Below are 23,499 nucleotides of genomic sequence, written 5' to 3'. Positions count from 1 at the left end.
AACCGGTCCACCTCTGCCTATCCACGGACAAGGAAATGCTCGATTCAGTTAATTGTAGGTACGGTGACTAAAATGTGCGAGAGCTCCACCGCGCATAAGATTACTGTCGACGAATGATCTGTGGCATGTCGTGCAAGAAGTTAAGTGTCATAGGCAGACTTTCGTAAGGTGCTCTGAACAGATAAATGTCATATTACTATGATGTACCGAAGTACATATAGAGTCTCAGTGCAGTAATTGTGTGTTTCCATATGGTGAAGAATAAGTATAACGGGGACAAATTCTCTCCGGCACCGGGATTCGAATCCGGGTTTCCAGCCACGCCGGATTCAAGTTCCGATGCCGGATTGAATCCGTCTCATTTTTAAGTTCCAACTATTATGTTCCCCTTAGTGGCTTAGTGAATAAAGCACCAGCACGTAAAGCTGGAAACCTGGGTTCGAGTCTCGGTGCCGGAGAGAATTTTTCTCCTTTCTACCGATTCTTCGCCAGATAAATGTCAGTTAAGTCTTCAAATGTCGGAAGCAAACATTTTCGGCCCTATGTTGATAGCAATTATTTTTATTTTCTGCATCTTAGGAACTCATTCCTGAAGTTATGCCATGTATTTTTTAGACACTCTGTATAATCCACCATAACATATTATGAGATATTTTGTTTTAGCCTGCTGCAAGATTTTGATTACCTTCATGCAAGAATCTTGTCGCCAGTGAAGACGGACAAATTTTCAGCTCCTTTTCAGATGCTCATCATTTACAAAACAAAGTTGTCTATGACCAAAAGTTATATTTCTCTCCATTTATATATTATCTCTACTTTCATTCGGTTTCCATACATTCTTCCCTAGAGGCTGCTAAATGTTACATTCCTGCTACTCTTTATTCTTCCATCCACTACATCCATCTATCAATATTCAACCCAAAGGATTAGACATTACTCAAACTTGATCGTGACTTTGATCTGAGAATCCACTTGGACATACTTCGGATATCTACTAGAAACCGAGCAAATGGTTCGTTAATTTTCTTTAGCAATTAATTTGTAATTTTTCTGAAATATTAAAATTATTCGATATGATTTATTTTCTCTCTCCCAGTCTTGTTATCGATGGGTGTGTCACACACCAAGGTCTTTAACTGTCCCCAGAACAGAAAAGTCAAATGATTAAAGTCAGGAGATCGGGGAGGTCATGCTACTGGACATCCTCGACCAATCCACTAGTCATTAAATGTCTGGGTTAGGTATTGTCGCATGATGTGTACAAAATGGGGTTATTCTCCATCGTACGATATGAAACACAGCCGTTAGTGCAGTACAGAGACAAACACAGTCAATAAGAAAAGGTCAATGAGCTCAAACAGAAAGAATGACTACACCACTGAATATCTACAAGTAAGAAGATATCCTGGACGATAATGTAATAAATTTAGTACCCATGCTTACTGGACTGTTTACCTATGTTGAGGAATGTTATCCCCTCTCAAAGCATGTGAACCTTTGTTTTGCATTTTTAAACAATTTACCATAATAGGTCACAACAAAAAAATGATTAATATTGCAACGTACTCGTATATGTCTTTCCGGTTGTATGTTCCTGGGGACTTTTCGTTTTGTTTTGGCCAATACTACCTGTTGTGAAAATATGCCAAATATTTATTTGCACATCCGGTAAATATTGTATGTAACATGTCTTTTTCACTTTCTATACATAAATTATACAGGATGTCCCATTTATCTTGTGCACCTATTATAACTTTTTTGTTTGGATAGGTATTGGAATTTTTGTTTTTGAGAGTTATGTTAGAACGAGGGGCTAACATGAGTGTAGAGATTTGGTGCATGTCACTACATTATAATAAAAGATACATGTGACTTCATCAATTTTTCAAATAGCACTACATACTTTAATCGTGTTACATTGATTACACACATTAAGACGAGTTCAACCATGTATCACAAAGTCACCTTCCCAATCCATAACAACAAAATGCAAAATGAATGCCATTAGAATGTGCCGTTTGTTGTGGTGCCCCATTCATTTTGTGCATTAAATTACACAAAACGAAAGACGACTGACGTCCGTACACGTCGTGTGTTGTGTGTTTGCTGTCTTAACATGTAAACAAGCCACAACAATTGTCGACGCCACAAGCCTGCACGTTCTCCGGACCCGTCGCCACTCGACTTCTTGCTGTGGAGAATTGTAAAGGACATGTGTACCAGAACATTCTGACAACACCAGACATGCAGCAACGCATTCAACAGGCTTGTGTGTCCATTCAGCCAGCAATATGCCGGGCAGTCATACGGTCTTTAGGGGAACGCCTTCGAATGTGCATTAATGTGAATGGTCACCATTTGGAACATTTTCTGTGACTTTCAAAGTATAACATTATCAAATTGGAAGTCCTTTTTTTTTTTTCCATTTTGTTGTTTGTTATAGATTAGGAAGGTGACATTGTGATACATTTTGGAACTCGTGTTAATTTTTTTTTTTTGCAATTATGCCACATTTACAATCTGTCTACAATAGACAATAAGTAAATATTATAAAAGAATATGATATGAGTGGAGATTTTATCCCATGACAACACTCCAAAAGAAAAATAACAATGTTTTAAATAGTTGTAGTAAAAACGCATGGAAGGTCAAGAGCATTGGTCCTTTTAAGTCTTCTTATTGTTTGACTATTATCCAGCAAATTTAATACATGATGATTGGGATGTTGATTTAATCGGTGCAGGTATTTTTTGCTGAACTTAGAGATTTCTTCTTTCACAGATGAAATGTTGAGGTCTCGATGAATGACATCATTACGTACATACCATGGTGCAGTGACAATGGAACGTAAAGTTTTGGACTGATACCTCTGCAGTATTTCAATGTTTGAGTTGCTAGCAGTTCCCCACAGTTGGATGCCGTATGTCCAGATTGGTTTTAGTATGACTTTATAATCAAGAAGTTTTCTAATGACAGTTTTGATTTAAGTCCCAATAACCAATAGATTTTTGATGTTTTAAAATTTAATTCTTTACGTTTAGTTTCAATATGTTTACACCATGTTAAGCGGCGATCTAAATGCATACCTAAATATTTAATATCGTCTGTTTCAGGAAGTTCTTTGTTGTACACTCGTCTTAATGTGTGTAATCAATGTAACATGATTAAAGTATGTAGTACTACTTGAAAAATTGATGACGTCACGTGTATCTTGTACCATAATGCAGTTACATGCACCAAATCTCCTCGTTCTAACATAACACTCAAAAACAAAAATTCCAATACCTATCCAAACAAAAAAGTTATAATAGGTGCACAAGAAAAATAAGAACCATTATGAAACCAGTATTCATAGGAAATCCAACTGAACAACTTACGTGAGTTCTACTGTAATTTCTAAGTTGGTTACCGACTGCATCAAGTTCATGCTGAGCAGATACAGTCATACTCGTTATCGCAGCTACCAGAACCCAGCTTAGCGTCCGGAACGCCATTGTGGAACATGTGATGAAATGGTGTCCAGTGAACTGTGTTAGACAAACCCCGGTCCTCCAGGTGCATATTTATGGGCTTCAAACACGTAAATATTTTATGTTCATTCCATTCGAACGTGCTTGGCATTGTAACAATTCCGAAAAATATAGGTATTTGAGCTTCCTGTCGTGAAATTTATGTACTGGTATTACATTAGTTCATACAAGTTTTATTTTATCTTGGCACCAATAAAGCGAACACGTGACAAGGTGCATCGAAGGAGAACATCCCCACGTGCATGATCTAGATCTAGAATCTAGTCCTGGAGTTTGTAGACACAGTTACAACTCAAAGTTCTTTCCGACGCAAAGCTTAATTGCAACAAAATTAATCCAACAGATTTGTATAGGTGATTTAGAGGAGCTACTTCAACATGTGATCAGTAAAGTAACTAATTATGGTATTGGGAGGTGCGAGGTCATCTCTTTGGGAGCACGTGGATCTTGTTATGAATATACCGAATATCTCCAGTTACATTATAGTGTCACTTGTCAGCATAATATGGTGTTTAGTTAAAAGGACTTATCCCACAAAAGAAAAGATTTTTTAGAAACAACAAAAATTATATTTTAAAACATTATTACTATTAGTTGTATACGTTTTGTTTGCTAATCACGTCATCCAGAAACGTTCTGTGGCACATAAATAAGGACAGCTTTCAGATCCTTTACTTGATCAGAAGTGAGTTTCATTGGCGTGACAAAACCAGCCTGTTCTTAATGCGACATCTCTTCACATCAACACTGGTTACGTGCTTAGAAATACAGGCATTCTGGAGGTCATAATCACCCAATTCCTTGAAATTACGAAATACAGGTTGTATTTTCTCCATACCTAATCCGTTGAAGCATCCACAAGTACTTGTGACCAGAATATTGTACCAAATGAAAATATAAAAATTGAAGATTTATCCTTCGAAGAGGTGGAAAAATTCAAATATCTCAGTGCAACAGCAACAAAAATAAATGGCACTCGGGAGGAAATTAAACTAGAATAAATATAGGAAATGTCTGTTATTATTCGGTTGAGAAGCTTTTGTCATCTAGTCTGCTGTAAAAAAAATCTGAAAGTTAGAATTTATAAAACAATTATATTTCCGGTTGTTCTGTATGGTTGTGAAACTTGGACTCTTACTTTGAAAGAGGAACGGAGATTAAGGTTGTTTGAGAATAAGGTTCTTAGGAAAATATTTGGAGCTAAGAGGGTTGAAGTTACAGAAGAATGCAGAAAGTTACACAACGCAGAACTGTACGCATTGTATTCTTCACCTGACATTAAAATTAAATTAAATTATGGTTTATTTAACGACGCTCGCAACTGCCGAGGTTATATCAGCGTCGCCGGTGTGCCGGAATTTTGTCCCGCAAGAGTTCTTTTACATGCCAGTAAATCTACTGACATAAGTCTGTCGCATTTAAACACACTTAAATGCTATCGACCTGGGCCGGAATCGAACCCGCAGAAGGTCAGCGCTATACCAACTGCGCTACTGGGGCCGACCACCTGACATAATTAGGAACATTAAATCCAGACGTTTGAGATGGGCAGGGTATGTAGCACATATAGGCGAATCCAGAAAGGCATATAGAGAGTTAGTTGGGAGGCCGGAAGGTAAAAGACCTTTGGGGAGGCCGAGATGTAGATGGGAGGATAATATAAAATGGATTTGAGGGAGATGGGATATGATGATGGAGACTGGATTAATCTTGCACAGGATAGAGACCGATGGCGGGCTTATGTGAGGGCGGCAATGAACCTTCGAGTTCCTTAAAAGCCATTTGTAAGTAAGTAAGTTGACCATCAAGCCTTCTCTTCCACAACACCAGAAATAGAAATACAATAACAGAAATAAAAGAATCGCGCTATAAACAAATTAAAGCTACACAAGAATATAAATAGGTTACAGTCACACAAATTTTAAATGAGTGACTAAGTATCTTAATTAATTATATCCTAATTAATTTCCGAACATAAACAAGGAAATTGCTATTTTTAATCTAGGGTAAAAAACACAAAAGGATAGTAATACCTAAAAACCATGAAATAAGATAAAATTTCCTTTTTCAATTTTGAATTGTGATGAAGTCTGGCAGTCTTTGACGTCATTAGGTAACGAATTCCAGAGGCGAGGTATTTCTACAGTGTAGGAGGATGAGTATAAAAACATCCTGTGACGAGGGCTGGAAAGAAGTCCTTGATGCTGGTTTCAAAGAGTTGTAAGAAATTGAAAGCGCGATAACAGATAATTCGGAGTAGAAATATGCATGAATCGACACTGAACACACAAATTCCACAATTTGGGACATCTGGCCGAAATCTGCGGCTGACCACTAGGATCCAGAATACAAAGCAGAGGTTAAATGAAAAATACAATATGATTGCGGAGAGAATACGGAACAATGATAAATTTGAAAATAAGTACAATTTGATTTCGGAGAAACATGAGATGAAAATACTTTGAAGAGTAATGAAATGAAGTAAAAAAAAATTGCATAGTATTATACATTGTGATTGTGTAAAATGGATAATGAATCTCTCAATACCATTAGACAAATTTTGTTAATGTTCTCATTAGAAAATTTAAGAGAAAGGAGAATGGATTTGGTTAACTTAAATTAAGTTCCCCTAGCGCCAAAAAGAAGTCCTTTCACTTCTCATGCATTAATATTCATTCTGTATCTCTCACTGAAGTGAGGAATGCATGGGTTGTAAATAGACTTCTTTTATCGTTAACGTTATTGGCGTGTTGATCATCCTTCTCAAAACGGACAGTGGGGTCAAGAATGAGGCTTCTTTGATTCCGGTGATCGATGGCTATAATGTCTGCTCTTCTCGTTGACCCATTCTCAGCCAAGCAGTGCACTTCTTCGTAAACCTCCCACTTTGCCTTCCGAAGAGTGTTTGCGATGGAGCTTCTCACTTTATGGTGGCGATTGTTCCTTAGTAGTTCTCCTTTAGGGCAATAACCCAAAACATGCCCAAGGGTTTCTACTTCGCTGCATCCTGCATGACGATTGCTCTTCGTTCCTTCAGAAACATCTATAAAAGTAACTGGAGGGAAGGCGTTATATGGTCAAATTTACGAGCATTACAGATGAAACGTATGCACACATTATGAACACGTGTATATTTATTCGTTTGTTTAATTTTAAAAAACGTTAAAATGTGAATATACCAGATTTATTGGATAATTATATAATCAATCCACTTCGTTAAGCAAATTTCAATTATCCGCTTTATAAACAATATACAGTAAGAGGAGAAAGTGTAATGAAAGTTAACTTTCATGCGTTGTTTGTGTAATACTGTCTGGAAACTGTTGAGATGTGCGGACAGAGACATTGCTAGGAACTCGAATGGTATGCATTTGTTGTTTCTATGATGTGTTGAACTAGAAAGAAGAGCACGAAATTTGAATAGGTTTTCTTTTTTTTTTAGAACATTAAAACTAAGAAATGTTTTAAATTTCATCAAAGACACCTTTCATATGGACACTCCAATTCCTAATTCCACCATACAGCTACGATTTCCCACCTCCCCAGTTAAGCGTAAGATTCGAAGACAATCATCATCATTCTTTGCATTGCTCGTTTTTGGGAATTTCAGTAAATCCAGTCTAGCAGTATGTACCATCTATTTAATAATAAATTTAAATCTTAAAACATAGAGACCTTAGAATATAAAATGATGCAATGGAATTCATTGGCTTCAGGAAAAATAAATCCAATATTTAGGAATAAATTGAGGGTGGTATTATGTATAGCGGGAAATGTATGCACGACAATTTATTTAATAGTTAGATAATTTAATTTATATTTAAACACAATACTAAAACTTAAGAGTTTAAAAAAATTCTCGCTATTAGAAATTTAAGAGCTGCGTTATTACGTAAGCACAAATAACAATACCACATTCCTCAGATATGAGTACACGTCATACCTACCGAACGTAAATTACTACACATTGCTAGAAAATTTGTGCAGATATGAAAGTCATAAAATTATTAATAGGTTTACTTTCAAGAAAATATGACAACAGAAAATATATTTATTGTTGGAGATTAGATTATTGTCAGGGAAGTCTTTAAGAATGTCAAAAAACACACCTTGAAAGTTCTTACTTACTTACTTACTCACTTACTTACTTACTTACTTACTTACGATTTTTAAGGAAACCGGAGGTTCATTGCCGTCCTCACATAAGACCGCCATCGGTCCCTATCCTGACTAAGATTAATCCAGTCTCTACCATTATATCCCATCTCCCTCAAATCCATTTTAATATTATCCTCCCATCTACGTCTCGGCCTCCAAAAAGGTCTTATTCTCTCCGGCCTCCCAACTAACACTCTATATGCGCTACATGCCCTGTCCATCTCAAACGTCTGGATTTAATGTTCCTAATTATGTCAGGTGAAGAATACAATGCATGCAGTTCTGCGTTGTATAACTTCCTCCATTCTCCTGTAACTTCATCCCTCTTAGCCCCAAATATATTTTACTCCTTGGGAGTGTGATTGTTAGTTGTGTTGGAGATTCGTTCTTGTTGTGTTGTCTGCGTGTGTATTAAGATGGGGTGGGCCTAGGATAAATAAACGATGGTGTGGCATGCCTGGATGTTGAAGGGGCAGGTACATGCATCGCAGTGTGAAACCTGTTTTGCTAATTTTAAAGTGTCAGTGAGTGTCCTAAAGTGTCAGTGAGTGTCCTAAAGTGTCAATGAGTGTCCTAAAGTGTCAGTGAGTGTCCTAAAGTGCCAGTGAGTGTCCTAAAGTGCCAGTGAGTGTCCTAAAGTGCCAGTGAGTGTCCTAAAGTGCCAGTGAGTGTCCTAAAGTGTCAATGAGTGTCCTAAAGTGTCAGTGAGTGTCCTAAAGTGTCAATGAGTGTCCTAAAGTTTCAGTGAAATGCGTCATATTGCCACTACAGTGAGTGAGATGAGGGTAAAGTGAAAGACTATTGAAACTTATGTACGGCCTATACATATGTAGGTTGTATTGTAAAATTAGGTATTTTATTTATGTTTTATTATTAATTGTAATTATTGTGTTAAATTGTATAGTGTATTCTTATTGTATTGTGTATATAATTGCATTGTGTATTGTATAATTGTATTGCTTTTATTTTGTATTGTTTATATTGTGTATGCCACTGCCACCGGGTGCTTGCCCACTTGCAGTGTACATACATACATACATACATACATACATACATACATACATACATACATACATACATACATACATACATACATACATACATACATACATACATACATACATACATACATACTAGTAGTCGTGCAAGTAAAAAGGTACTGACATCTTTGCATGCAATTTACCGTCAATTTGTCTAATCTTTCATTCCTTTAAAATTGAGTAATTTTTGAAAGAATAAATATATTTTCATGACTTCTGTTTCAAATTAATGGAAAAATACATGCATGGTCTCTAGCATTGAGGAAGTCCATAAAAATGTAATTTTAGTGATCTGCTAAAGAATGTTTCTCATGTGAAAATTGAAAGAAGTGGAAAAGTAATTTGCATTTGAGCTCTTTATTCTTTATACATTTAAATAAAGTGCTAGGAAACTTTCAATATATGTTGTAGATAGACTTAATGCCAGTTTCATGCAATTTGCTTGAATAATGTGGTGTACAGACATTCCTTAGCACTATAATGTAAATAGCAACAAACTTTGTACAGAATGAGACTGAAATTATGTTAGTTTGGACGATATAAAACTAAGCAAAACTTAATATTACTGTAACCCCTGCGGTGGTTGAGTGGTCAGACCTCTGACCTGTCACGCAGACGGCCCGGGTTCGAGTCCCGGTCAGATCTGGGATTTTACATTGAAAAATCCATAGTGACACTTGTGGTGGACAAGGTCACAGTTGGGGTTTTTCTCGGGGTTCTCACGTTTTCCCCCATATTAGCCATTTACATCATTCTGTCACAATTTCTCCATTTCATCATCATTCCATAGCATTCTCCGATCGCCGGGTGGCGACGCACGGAGGGGGCTGGCCTAGGGATGAGTGGGGGGGGGGTTGACTGCTCGACTGCTGGATACGCAGCGAACCTTAGTGTAGTCAGCCGGTGTGGGTTTGGGAATGTGCCGAGCTTAAGGGTTAGCGCGCAATAAATCTTAACAGATCGCAGTGCTGGACCATAGTGCCCCCCCTCCCGTATATTCAATTAAATTCAAAACATTACTGTATATTGATATATGAAAGAAAATGCATGCAATATACACCTTGTATATAACCTATACAGGGTGATTCACCCGTAATAGTCATTTATTTCGGAAACTAGTGCATTAAAATTTTCGAGACAAAAATATTTATCACTAAAGCACATGTGAACTTTCACTTGAGCATGATTTCATCAATCAGTCTTAACAGGAAGTAGGGTCAATAGCGTATTACTCTGAAATTTCAAATGGGAGTCGTGGTCAAATATGGTACCATTCGATAGAGCTCTTCAAAACAAACAACTTTCATAGGAAACGTTTTTATTAATTCCTACACTTTCAATGAGAAAACGTACAAAAAGATAATGGGTGATTCAGACCAACCGTAAGTCATTTATTTCAGAAACTAGTGGATTAAAATTTTCGAGACAAAAATATTTGTAACTAAAGCACATGTGAACTTTCACTTGAGCTTGATTTCATTAATCAGCCTTAACACGGAGTAGGGTCAGTGGCGTATTACTTTGTAATTTGAAATGAGAGTCGGGATCAAATAGGGTACCATTTGATAGAGCTCTTCAAAACAAACAACTTTCATAGGAAAAGTAATACGCCACTGACCCTACTTCCTGTTAAGACTGATTGATGAAATCATGCTTAAGTGAAAGTTCACATGTGCTTTAGTAATACATATTTTTCTCTCGAAAATTGTGATGCACTATATATATTATTATAATGTACCGAAGTACATATGATATTTCCATGCAGATATTCTGCGTCATCATACGATGAAAGAGTAATGGAACGGAGAAAAATTCTCTTTCATCGTATGATGACGCAGAATATCTGCATGGAAATATCATATGTACTTCGGTACAGTATAATAATATATATGATATGCGTAAATCACTTCGTGATTTAAGACGGCGCTTATTCCGTCGGATCCCGGCCAACTAGTCACTCATTACGAGTGCACCTCAGCACATATGTGGACTTCGGTCCTAGGTTCATAGATATCTATGACGTAGTGCAGAGGGCGGCCACTAGAGGGAACCCAAGAGTTGGAACTTAAAACTGAGACGATTCGAGAATTTTTCTCCGTTCCATTACTCTTTCATCGTATGATGACGTAGATTATCTGCATGGAAATATCATATGTACTTCGGTACATTATAATAATATATGTGATACGCGTAAATCACTTCGTGATTTAAGACGACGCTTATTCCGTCGGATCCAGGCCAACTAGTCACTCATTACGAGTGCACCTCAGCACATATGTGGACTTCGGTCCTAGGTTCATAGATATCTATGACGTAGTGCAGAGGGCGGCCACTAGAGGGAACCCAAGAGTTGAAACTTAAAATTGAGACGATTCTTCCGACGCCGGGGTGGAATCCGGTGTGGCTTAGTGGTTAAAGCGTCAGCACGTAGAGCTGAAAACCCGGGTTCAAATCCCGGCGCCGGAGAGAATCTTTCATTGTAATGCACTAGTTTCCGAAATAAATTACTGTTACGGGTGGTCTGAATCACCCTGTATATGACTACCTTAAGAACCTCATCACAGATATTTCAATAGTCAATTTGTGAGTAGGCCTACTGTTGAGAGTCTAGTTCTCGCAGCCGTACGTTAGCACTGAAGTGGCCATAAACTTATAGAATTTCAGTTTTGTATCATTTTTCATTTTGTTCAAGGTCCTATGTACAGTTCCGCACATGTGTTCGAATTTAAGTGATGTAGTTTGTTAAAATATTAACGTCAGTGCACAAAATTTACGACGGGGAGCTCAAATACAGAATTTATACTGCACTGTTTGTATGGAGTGAACATAAAATAATACACGTTTGGAACTCATAAATATGGAACTGGAGGGCAATGCAATAAACATTATTTCGATTATACCCTTCAGAATGGTCACGTGGACGTTGCGCTGGGTTCTTGCAGTTCTGACTGCGTCTGTGATTGGCGTGTGTGAACCTGATCCAGTCAGTGACCAACTGAGAAACTACAGCAAAACTCACGTAAGTTGATAGCAGGAATTTTTTATTTCGTTATTTAATGACGCTGTATCAATTAGCGTCGATGAGTTTGGTGATAGCGAGATGGTATTTGGCGAAATGAGATCGATAATTCACCACAAATTACCTAACATTTGCCTTACGGTTTGTAAAAACCTAGGAAAAAACTCAACCAGGTAATCAGCCCTAGCGGGAATCGAACCCACGCCCGAGTGCAAATCCGAATCGGCAGGCAAGCGCCTCAACCTACTGAGTTACGCCGGTGGCAAGTAGGAATTTTCCTATGAATATTTTTGTTTGTAATTTTTCAAATACATAGACCCAAAGTGTCCGGCGTCGTAGCGTCGTGATTTAAGTCATTACTCCTGGACTCGCATTGTACAATGCGAGCTGGTTTATGAGTAGAACAAAACCCAAATTTCACAAAAATATAGAGAGAAAAACTATTAGCATACTTTAATGAAAATACTGATCTTGTAAACCAAACATATGAAAAATTCGCAGATAATGTCACTCTTGGTGACCTTACAAAAGGAAATATTTAGTAATCAAGCATCTTGCTTTTTCGGGTGTGACCCAGTTACATTGTATTTATACAATAAATTGTAATATGTAGGCTATTTTACTCTGAGATTGGTAATCATTTTATGAATTTTGAAGAACGTTCATATATGAGTATTACAATAATATTGTAAAATATTTGAAGAGTCCACTGCAAGAATGATGGATGTCACTTTCTTGTCGAAAATGAACCAAGACTGTCAATGCATAGCTTAAGACATACAGAATGTACATAGAGAGTTATATGGTATTAACACTGATAGTCATTGTCCAGTAATGATCGGTAAATCACAGTTAAGCTTTGAGCGCTAAGCATTTCAAACTTTCAATTGTTTCTCCTGCAAAATGTATTCCAAATGACATCCATCATTCTTGCAGTGGACTCTTCATTTGTTATTGTATTTAATTTTTGCTTCCAATAAAAAATAAAAATAAATAAAAACCACCAAAAAAAACCACCAAACAAAAAATGAAGATAGATTTAATACATTCAAAAAGGAATTCTGCCAAAGTTCCGGTCTCTGCTAATAATATTTTTTAGAATTCATTTTTTACTTAGTATTAAATTTTCTAAAATTTGAAAATTTTCACACATATTATTTCATAACTGCACAACCATTAGAGATAGAATTCTGAAATTTTGTGCACTGACTTAACATACATTTATGCAAAAGATAGACTACAATAATCCCCATTTCTTTGAAAATAGGAAAATTAGGTCACAAAACATCACGTAAATTTTAAGTTATTGTATTTAATTTTTGCTTGCAATAAAAAAATAAAAACCACCAAAAAACCACCAAACAAAAAGAATTAAGATAGATTTAATACATTTAAAAAGGCATTCTGCCAAAGTTGAAGTCTCTGCTAATAATATTTTTTAGAATTCACTTTTTACTTAGTATTAAATTTTCTAAAATTTGAAAATTTTCACACATATTATTTCATAACTGCAGAACCATTAGAGATAGAATTCTGAAATTTTGTACACTGATTTAACATGCATTTATGCAAAACGTAGACTACAATAATGCCCATTTCTTTGAAAATAGAAAAATTAGATCACTAAACTATATTTTATATAGGACAAATAAAAAATTAATTGTATTAAAATAAACAACTCTACATGTCTGAGAGTAGTCTACTTTTCAGAAATAAGTGTTCATTACATGCAGGAAAAATATTAAAGATGTCAGAGAGACCATAACAATGTTATGGTTACCAAATGATGTAACTGCAGATTTTGTTTGTTTTTTTTTTTTTCATACTCTGATAAAACTGGTTTGAAAAATATTACTAGTAACTATTTTATACTTATATCAGATATTTAAGTTCAAATAAGTCTTGTTGTGGTACCATGTAATTTTTCTCCAATTGTGAGCTCATTTTCTTATAAAATTTTATAAATAAAAAAAAATAATCAAGTTCGTGTCGTCTATCATACAAGTTTCGTCCACTCCAGTCCATCTCGCGTCTCGTTTTCAAAATTTATCCACCCACCAAAATCTAGACACACGATCACAACAGTCCTCAATATGATCCATTTCCTCCTATCGAACATCCTCATATTCATCTTCTTTCACTGTGGCTGATCCTCGACTTTGGAATTTCCTACCGAGTAATGTCAGGGACTGTCAGACATCAAACCGATTTAAGAATAGGCTAAAGAAATATTTTTCAAACAATTCTCGTTAACAATAATATTTGTTTCAAGTTCCTCAATATTCAGTGGTTATTATTATAGGATAAATATTTAAATTATCTCGTTATTACTTACTTACTGGCTTTTAAGCAACCCAGAGGTTCATTGCCGCCCTCACATGAGCCCGCCATTGATCCCTATCCTGAGCAAGATTAATCCAGTCTCTATCATCATATCCCACCCCCCTCAAATCCATTTTAATATTACCTTCCCATCAACGTCTCGGCCTCCCTAAAGGTCTTTTTCCCTCCGGTCTCCCAACTAACAGTCTATATGCATTTCTGGATTCGCCCATACGTACTACATGCCCTGCCCATCTCAAACGTCTGGATTTAATGTTCCTAATTATGTCAGGTGAAGAATACAAAGCGTGCAGTTCTGCGTTGTGTAACTTTCTCCATTCTCCTGTAACTTAGCCCCAAATATTTTCCTAAGAATCTTATTCTCAAACACCCTTAATCTCTGTTCCTCTCTCAAAATGAGAGTGCAAGTTTCACAGCCACACAGAACAACCGGTAATATAACTGTTTTATAAATTCTAACTTTCATATTTTTTGACAGCAGACTAAATGACAAAAGCTTCTCAACTGAATAATAACACGCATTTCCCATATTTATTCTGCGTTTAATTTCCTCACGAGTGTCATTTATATTTGTTACTGTTGCTCCAAGATATTTGAATTTTCCACCTCTTCGAAGGATAAATCTCCAATTTTTATATTTCCATTTCGCACAATATTCTGGCCACGAGACATAATCACATACTTAGTCTTTTCGGGATTTACTTCCAACCCTATCTCTTTACTTGCTTCAACTAGAATTTCCGCGTTTTCCCTAATCGTTTGTGGATTGTCTCCTAACATATTCACGTCATCCGCATAGACAAGAAGCTGATGTAACCCGTTTAATTCCAAACTCTCTGTGTTATACTGAACTTTCCTAATGGCATATTCTAGAGCGAAGTTAAAAAGTAAAAGTGATAATGCATCTCCCTGCTTTAGCCCGCAGTGAATTGGAAAAGCATCAGATAGAAACTGGCCTATACGGACTCTGTTGTAAGTTTCACTAAGACACATTTTAATTAATCGAACTAGTTTCTTGGGAATACCAAATTCAATAAGAATATTATATAAAACTTCTCCCTTAACAGAGTCATACGCCTTTTTGAAATCTATGACTAACTGATGTACTGTACCCTTATACTCCCATTTTTCTGCAATATCTGTCGAATACAAAAAATCTGATCAATAGTCGATCTGTTACGCCTAAAACCACACTGATGATCCTCAATAATTTCATCTACATATGGAGTTAATCTTCTCATATCTCATTATTATTGTTGTTGTTATTATTATTATTATTATTATTATTATTATTATTATTATTATTATTATTATTATTATTATTATAACCCTAATAATATTAATGATATAAATTGCTGGTACTTTATTCCTATTTGTATGTTTCTTTTTCTAGACTGGAAGCCAGTATATCAAGACAAGTTACGGAACTGCTGTTGCTGATGTTACGGACAGCCTCACAGTTGGCCCTCGTGGTCCCATGCTGATGGATGCAGTGTACTTCGACACAATCTCGCATTTCAACAGGGAGCGCATTCCAGACAGAGTGGTGCATGCGAGAGGCTCTGGTATGATTGCTATACAGATAATTATTTCAGCATTCTTGTGTAATATGAAATTCCAACTAATAAAACTTGTGTTTCTTTGTATTATTGTGAGTGACGAACACGAGGAGAGATTCCTACAGGAGAAATATTTAATTAAAAAGCGGAATAAGGGAAAACGGTCGTGCGTCAGGCTTGCTGACTATCGTTCGCGTCTTGATAGAGAGGATCTTGGATCCACCTACAAGTGAAAGTTTTACAAATAATCTTTTTAAAATTGTAAATGTAATTGTGGAAGTTGCGAGCAAAACCGGTCATTTCCAAACAGTATTTTTTTCAGGGAGTAGAAAAGACTGTATCGAACATTCATTTTACTCCAAAGTGAACGGCAATTGTCTGTGTCGTGCATGTTACGTCCGTTGTTGTAATGGTGTAAATAATAGTGATTTCAGTCATTTTCTGTGCATTTTAGAGACAAAAATATTTTGGTAATGTCCGATTTTGTTTGGAAATGTGAGGGAAATGTTCACTTTTGTTCAAAAAAAGCTATTTGACCTTTATAACAGTAAAGCATAGACGTGACTTACATCAACTGTATCATGAAGTAACGAATATAACATTACACGGTAATTATGTAGTAAGCATCGGCCAGGCAATCTTCCAGCACATGTCCAGAGCACATAGGCTTACATTACCAAATATACACAGATATTTTAATTAAATTTTGAAAATTTTCTGATGCCTAGATGGCGACCTCGCCGGTGCTTACTACACAATCACTCGTACCATAACATTTTTACAATAATTTCAACTAAAAATACATTTAGCTTAACTATGTAAATGCACATTGCATGAAAATAAAAATATTAATTCAATGGCTTATCTCCATAGAGATCCTTCACTTTCGATCTGTATATATTGGAAAAATGAATATAATATTTTAATAATAATAATAATAATAATAATAATAATAATAATAATAATAATAGTAATAATAATAGTAATAATAATGCTTACTGGCTTTTAGGGTACCCGGAGGTTCATTGCCGCCCTCACATAAGCCCGGCATAGGTCCATATCCTGAGCAAGATTAATCCATTGTCTATCATCATATCCCATCTCCCTCAAATCCATTTTTTTTTATATTATCTTCCCATCTACGTCTCGGCTTCCCTAAAAGTATTTTTCCCTCCGGCCTCCCAACTAACATTCTATATGCATTTCTGGATTCACCCATACGTGCTACATACCCTGCCCATCTCAAACGTCCGGATTTAATGTTCCTAATTAGGCCTATGTCAGGTGAAGAATACAATCCGTGCAGTTCTGTGTTTTGTAACTTTCTCCATTCTCCTGTAACTTCATCCCTCTTAGCCCCAAATATTTTCCTAAGCACCTTATTCTCAAACACCCGTAACCTATGTTCCTCTCTCAAAGTGAGAGTCCAAGTTTCACGACCATAAAGAACAACCGGTAATATAACTGTTTTATAAATTCTAACTTTCAGATTTTTTGTCAGCAGACTGGATGATAAAAGCTTCTCAACCGAATAATAACAGGCATTTTCCATATTTATTCTGTGTTTAATTTCCTCCCGAGTATCATTTATATTTGTTACTGTTGCTCCAAGATATTTGAACTTCTCCACCTCTTCAAAAGATAAATTTCCAATTTTTATATTTCCATTTCGTACAATATTCTGGTCACGAGATATAATCATATGCTTCGTCTTTTCGGGATTTACTTCCAAATCTATCTCTTTACTTGCTTCCAGTAAAATTTCCGTGTTTTCCCTAATCGTTTGTGGATTTTCTCCTAACATATTCACGTGATCCGCATAAACAGCTGATGTAACCCGTTCAATTCCAAACCCTCTCTGGTATCTTGGACTTTCCTAATAATAATAGTAATAATAATAATAATAATAATAATAATAATAGTAATAGTAATAATAATAATAATAATAATTTTATTTCAAAGCTAATAATACCTGTAGAAGACTTTTATTTGGCACTCCCGATGAAAGAAAAGCATATAGCAATAGCCTAACACTTTCACAATAATTTCAATTAGCAATAACATATTATCACTCTTGCACACGTAAGTGGAAATGGCCGATTTTTTAAGGATTGATGATTGGAACACATACAAAGAGTTTGAAAAGTCCGTTTTTGATACAAAAAAACAATGAAAATGTTGGCGTTACAGTAGTATGATATGGAATTATCCGATTTTGATAAAAAAATACCGATTTTTACCTTATTGTTTCTCATGGAAATGACCGAGTTAGATTGAAAACAGTAACATATTCAGAAACATGCCTCTTTAAACAAACAAAAAACCGTAAAAACTCCATTTTTGTTTTCGGCGGAAATGAGCGGTTTTGTTCGAAACCTCCACAATTATAAGTCTTCTGTAATTTTATGCAACAGTAATTAATTTTATTGACTTAAATGTTAAGGTGTACTGAAGTTCTATACACCATTTTCAACTAAAATTGATCATTTCAAATGCTTTGGTGTTGAGAAGTATTCTTTCCGTAAATGAAAGTATTAAAAAATTGTAATTAAAAAAAACATGAAATGCGAGTTCCCGAGAAAGTGGTACAAGATGGGCTATTTTGGATTTAAATCTCATTTTCAGAACGCACGAATTACTAAGTCGCCTCTATTCATTTCAAGTCAAGATAAGATATTAAAATTTGTTATATTTTAGATTATTACCAGCATTAGCAACAGTAAATTCAAGAGACACATTTTCAAAGTTCGTTATAATATTTCTCATTGTCCCTTTATATATTTTAGGTGCATATGGATACTTTGAAGTAACCAAAGATATCACCCAATACAGTAGAGCCAAAATGTTCGAGTTGGGCAAGAAGACGAAAATTCTTGTGAGATTTTCCAGTGGACGTTTGGACAGAGGAGCTCCAGATACAGTCAGGTGGACCTCACAGTTAATATAAATGTATTCGGAAGGCAGTACCGTCATTTCCCATAACTATGATCCTGGAACACGATTATGGTAGACGATACAACCATTCAAAGAACAGTGTAGAAGTAACATAGACCGTTCGTAGATAGCTGCAGTGACTTGACTTCAAACTACAGTACAGTACAGCAAAAATATAGATGAACGTTATGGAGTACAAAATTTGAATGAACCATAGATGTGTTCCAGAACCATACTTATGGGAAATGACGGTACGTTATTAGGAGTAAAATTTTCTTGTTAGTTCACCTCTTCAGCTTCCATTATTTATCGGGGGCTGTAATTTAATATTTTAAAAATTGAAGGGGTGAGAATGACACAATCCAAAACCACAATTTAAAAATAGTTTTTTATACAAGTTAATTTCGAACACATATGAAGAAGCTACTAGTATTTAACCACGTCACATTTTCTATATGAAAGACATAGTCTTCTATTTATTATTAAATTATCAAACAATTTCCCTAAACAGGGATTGCCTAGAAGACAAAGTATACCATTTACAAAACAAAATTTTGAATAGTACATATTACACGGATAATTTGTTATGAATATTAAAACCAATGCAAGAAAGAGAAAGAAGTAAATTACACTGCAATGTCTTATCTGAGGTGATTTCTTAACAATGCTATCGAACCTTTCAACGCAAGTAAAGAAACATTGGTAATTATAGATGATGGCAAGTGAAAAGCCTTGCAAAAATCAAGAAACTGCTTCGGGATGGATCCTCTTGCTCCGACCATCAAGCCTATTACGTCTTTATAATACGGGTTTGTTGGTTCATAGATCAATTGTTTTTCGTTATAGACATCTTGCGGTTGGCTCTTGCAAGTCTCGAAACGAACTGTAGGGTCCTGGAAAGCGATCATATCTATCCTACGAGTACTGCCGGTGGTTGATAGACCTCGAACCTCTACGAAAACAGTAAACCCGTATTACGTAGTGCTTGAGCAATGGCGCTTCTTACTTTGTGGTGTCTGGTATTGCGCAAAGCCTCGCCATGCGGGCAAGAACCGAGAACGTGTGGGAGGGTTTCTATCTCGCTGCCGCAATGACGGCAGTGGTTGTTATCCATGGTCCTTCCAGGTACGGCACGAACTGCTGCTACGCTGCCAGCCATCTTCAAAGCGTCACCCATTCGCTGCTTGTTAGACCTTTACGATGAGTTATCCAGCGATTAGCAGGGGGATGTTCCGTGAAGAGTCAATGCAATGCCCTTTCCTTTGTGGGGTAGTTCACACTTTACTTTACTCTCCGACGATTGTCTTCCTGGTTTATAAGTCTTGTTTTGTCTTCTTTTCGTGAACGCACATGAATGCAGACATGTCTGTTCGCAGCGAACTTTTTGATATTTTCATATTTTACTTTGCATTAGTGAAGTCGAAACTGAAAATTAATTTTTAGTCAGGAATTATATTACAACTGACCTCCAACATAATTTCATATATTTTTGTTCGTAGGCTATAGATTCTTTTCGAATGACTCTAAGAACAGTAATCATAAAAATTTATTTCTTCGTTTACTGTTACAATTTATACACGAGACATCAATATTTGACTGCCTGTATTTAATTAAGGTTCTTAAAAGTAACATACACTAAAACCTCGATAATCCGGACTAATTGAGGGATAAGTTGACCTGTTTAACGAAAGTACAGATTAACTGAAATAACCTAAATGAACAGCAGAAAGTACATTAAAACTCCGTTTATAGCAACAAAACACGTTTATTATGTGTAGCCTACGAGGCGCATCCAGAAAGTAAGTTCCCTATTTAAAAAAAAAGAACACACACTTTCAGGAAAACATTTATTGGCAACAGGTACAGCAATGTTTCAGCTATTTTTCAACATAGCCACCATCAGAATTGAGACACTTGTCGTATCGTGGGATCAACTTTTGTATCCCTCTGCCGTAGAACTCTGCCGCCTGTGAATGGAACTAGAGTGTGACAGACGTCTTCAGCTCTTCGTCGTTGCCAAAACACTCACCGGAGGACAGGAATTTCTTGTGGTGCAAGAAAACGTGAAAATCGCTGGGAACAAGATCAGGACTATAGGTTGGATGATGAAACAACTCCCAGCCAAATTCCGTCAAAACAGCTGTTGTGCGCCGAGCCGTATGTGGACGAGCATTGTCATGGAGGAGCACAACACCTGCAGTAAGCATTCCACGCCTCTTGTTTTGAATGGCACGTCGGAATTTTCGCAGTGTTTCACAGTAACGGTCAGCGTTCACTGTTTCACCTCTTGGAAGAAAGTCAATTAGCAGAATGCCCTTCCTGTCCCAGAACACCGTGCACATCATCACTTTCCGTACCGACAGCGTCTGTTTGAATTTCGTCCTGACCGGAAATCCACTATGCCGCCAATGCATTGACTACTGCTTGGTTTCCGGGGTGAAGTGCGAAATCCAAGTCTCATCGCCCGTGACGATCCTGTCGAGGAACTCGTCGCCGTCATCGTGATACCGTTGCAGAAATGTCAGTGCTGCTCCTAAACGTTGCATTTTGTGTTCGGATGTCAGGTTTTTCGGCATCCACCTGGCACACACTTATATGAACAGCAGGTGCTTAGTGACAATCTCATGCAACAAGGATCGCGATATCTGCGGAAAATGGCTGCTCAGCTCCGTAATCGTGAAGCGACGGTTCTCCATAATGCACAGCCGCACCAGCTCAACACGATCATCATTGATGAGGGACGGTCGCCAACTGCGCTCTTCATCATGGACACTTTGACGACCTTCGGAAAACTGCCTACACCAGCGACGCACCATCTGCTTACTCATGATGTTCGGCCCATAGACCTGACAGAGCTGCCGATGAATTTCAATTGGCGCAATGCTTTGTGCATTAAAGAACTTTATTACAGACCAAACCTCGCAGTCGGCGGGAGAAGGAATAAGAGCTTCCATTTCGGACCACTGCTGCCACGCTACTGACACCAGGCGGGACCTGTCCGGCTGACATATGATTGATATGTCATAGATCTGTTACGCATGCGCAATTGACACGGCTAATTATGTTTACTTTCAAGGGGAAAAATCGGGAAACTTACTTTCTGGATGCGCCTCGTGTTTAAAGGGCATAGGCCTAAATACATTATACACTACAGTAAAATGTAAAGAAATACATACAATGCAGTACATACGTGATACCCTTAAGTATGATGATGTACGCGGCGGACCTGTAATTTTTGTAATTACAGTGCATAAAAGTAAGTCTTGAAACAAGGTTCTTTAATTTTTCCAAACTCTTCGTTTTTTTGCCTTCCGAAGTAAGCGAAGTCCGATATCAGGGTACGGATTAACAAGGTTTTACTGTAATTTGTAAATAAACTGTGTCCAAAGTCATGGTGGGGTTTCAGAGGATTTGTTAAATACGAGGCGAAGTCCACGTCGTACACGAGTCACAGATTCAAATTTTGCCAGCCACGAAACACATTGTAGTTTTCTTTGGAAATCTTTCTTGTATAATTAATTGTATTTCCTTCAGTGCCTAAAACTTACTGATGAGAAACTTCGAGAGTTTTTTTTTTTTCATCTAGCACTAATATTACATTTCTACCTCTATTCATTCAAAAAATAAAATCTTCTGAAACCCCACCATGACTTTGGGACACAGTATATTTTATAGACAATGTTAGTTTACTTATTCCTATGAAGGGAATGAGAACTCACTATCTTATCTACAACAAATAGTCTAAATCACTTTCCTCTTTCTCCAGATTCAGCAAAACTGCCAACATATGTAGCTATAATTATGATTTATAATGGAAAAATAGGCCTAATTAGATTTTATATTATTATTTTTATTATTTCAGAGTACCTATGGGTTTCGCAATGAAGCTTTACACAAAAGATGGAATTCAAGATGTCGTGGGGTACAATTCCCCAGTTTTCTTCATCAGAGACCCCATGCGCTTTTCTTCATTAATCCACACTATGGAACGAAATCCAGCCTCAAACGTAGAGGTGAGACTGGGACATACAGCATGGGTTAAAATTCGCTTTCCCCAAACACTTCCTTACATTTAATTACATTCAATTTACATTTGATTACACATTTCTTTACAGATTTTCTTTAAAATAGAGGCCCTGTTTCTCGATACACAACTCACAACGTTTGGACACTGATTTACATATGGCAGAACATAACTCACTATTTGAATCGATTTTCACGAATGACTGTTCGATTATATGTCGCAACTGATGCAGAACCTGCGGTTTCTGAGCAATATCATAATTAATTTTTCAGGATACTCCATAGCGAAAAATCGCATGGTGTAAGGTCACATTGTACTGTGTTAATTTGCGATTCATTGAAAGAAACTAGTAGTTATTGCTTGAAGACGCAACCCAAGACAATAAAACAAAACAATAACAATAACAATGCATGACATCAGAAAAACAGTTGACGCACGAACATGGTTGTCAACCCAACACTTATTACTCCAGCTATTCGTTTGTTCAAGTTATGACATCTGTATATGTGTACAAATATGTAACCTAAGAGCGAATATTGGGGAAAGCGACTTTTGACCCAGCTTGTATTTTTTATCGTACTCCTTTTCCGTCGCACCTAACCTCAGTGATAATGAAGATTTAATTTTTAACGAAGGTATAATACTTTATTGTTGTTAGATTCGGTTATTTAGTTCGATTTTTTTTCAGGATTGGACTATGAGATGGGATTTCTTTTCAAAGAACCACGAGACTGTAAACGCTATAATGTATTTGTACTCTCACAGAGGAATTCCGGATGGTTGGCGGTGGATGCTGGGCTACTCGCAGAACACATTCAAGTTGGTGAATGCTAAGGGCAAAGCAGTTTATGCTAGATTTATTTTCGAGGTAATTATTCTGTATACTCAAGAT

At 36.6% G+C, this 23,499-nt stretch overlaps 2 protein-coding genes and 1 non-coding gene across 3 annotated transcripts in view; 2 read left to right on the top strand and 1 right to left on the bottom strand.

The window, feature by feature from the left end:
• Window positions 1-23,499, bottom strand: part of LOC138704583 (uncharacterized) — a 321,702-nt gene that overhangs the window by 43,959 nt on the left and 254,244 nt on the right. The gene's annotated exons all lie outside the window — the stretch shown is intronic.
• Window positions 11,123-11,194, top strand: TRNAY-GUA (transfer RNA tyrosine (anticodon GUA)). The gene has a single exon. It is a non-coding gene; the product is annotated as a tRNA-Tyr (tRNA).
• The window catches only part of LOC138704361 (catalase-like), a 28,899-nt gene continuing 17,036 nt past the window's right edge, over window positions 11,637-23,499 (top strand). Inside the window, exons 1-5 of the mRNA XM_069832198.1 lie at window positions 11,637-11,747; window positions 15,484-15,655; window positions 18,436-18,574; window positions 22,446-22,596; window positions 23,296-23,475. Of these exons, the coding sequence (XP_069688299.1) occupies window positions 11,637-11,747; window positions 15,484-15,655; window positions 18,436-18,574; window positions 22,446-22,596; window positions 23,296-23,475 (753 nt within the window). The remainder of the gene's footprint in view (window positions 11,748-15,483; window positions 15,656-18,435; window positions 18,575-22,445; window positions 22,597-23,295; window positions 23,476-23,499) is intronic.

This window comes from Periplaneta americana, chromosome 8 (assembly GCF_040183065.1).
Source record: "Periplaneta americana isolate PAMFEO1 chromosome 8, P.americana_PAMFEO1_priV1, whole genome shotgun sequence".
Lineage (NCBI taxonomy): Eukaryota > Metazoa > Arthropoda > Insecta > Blattodea > Blattidae > Periplaneta > Periplaneta americana.
This window is presented reverse-complemented; position numbering and strand designations above follow the sequence as displayed.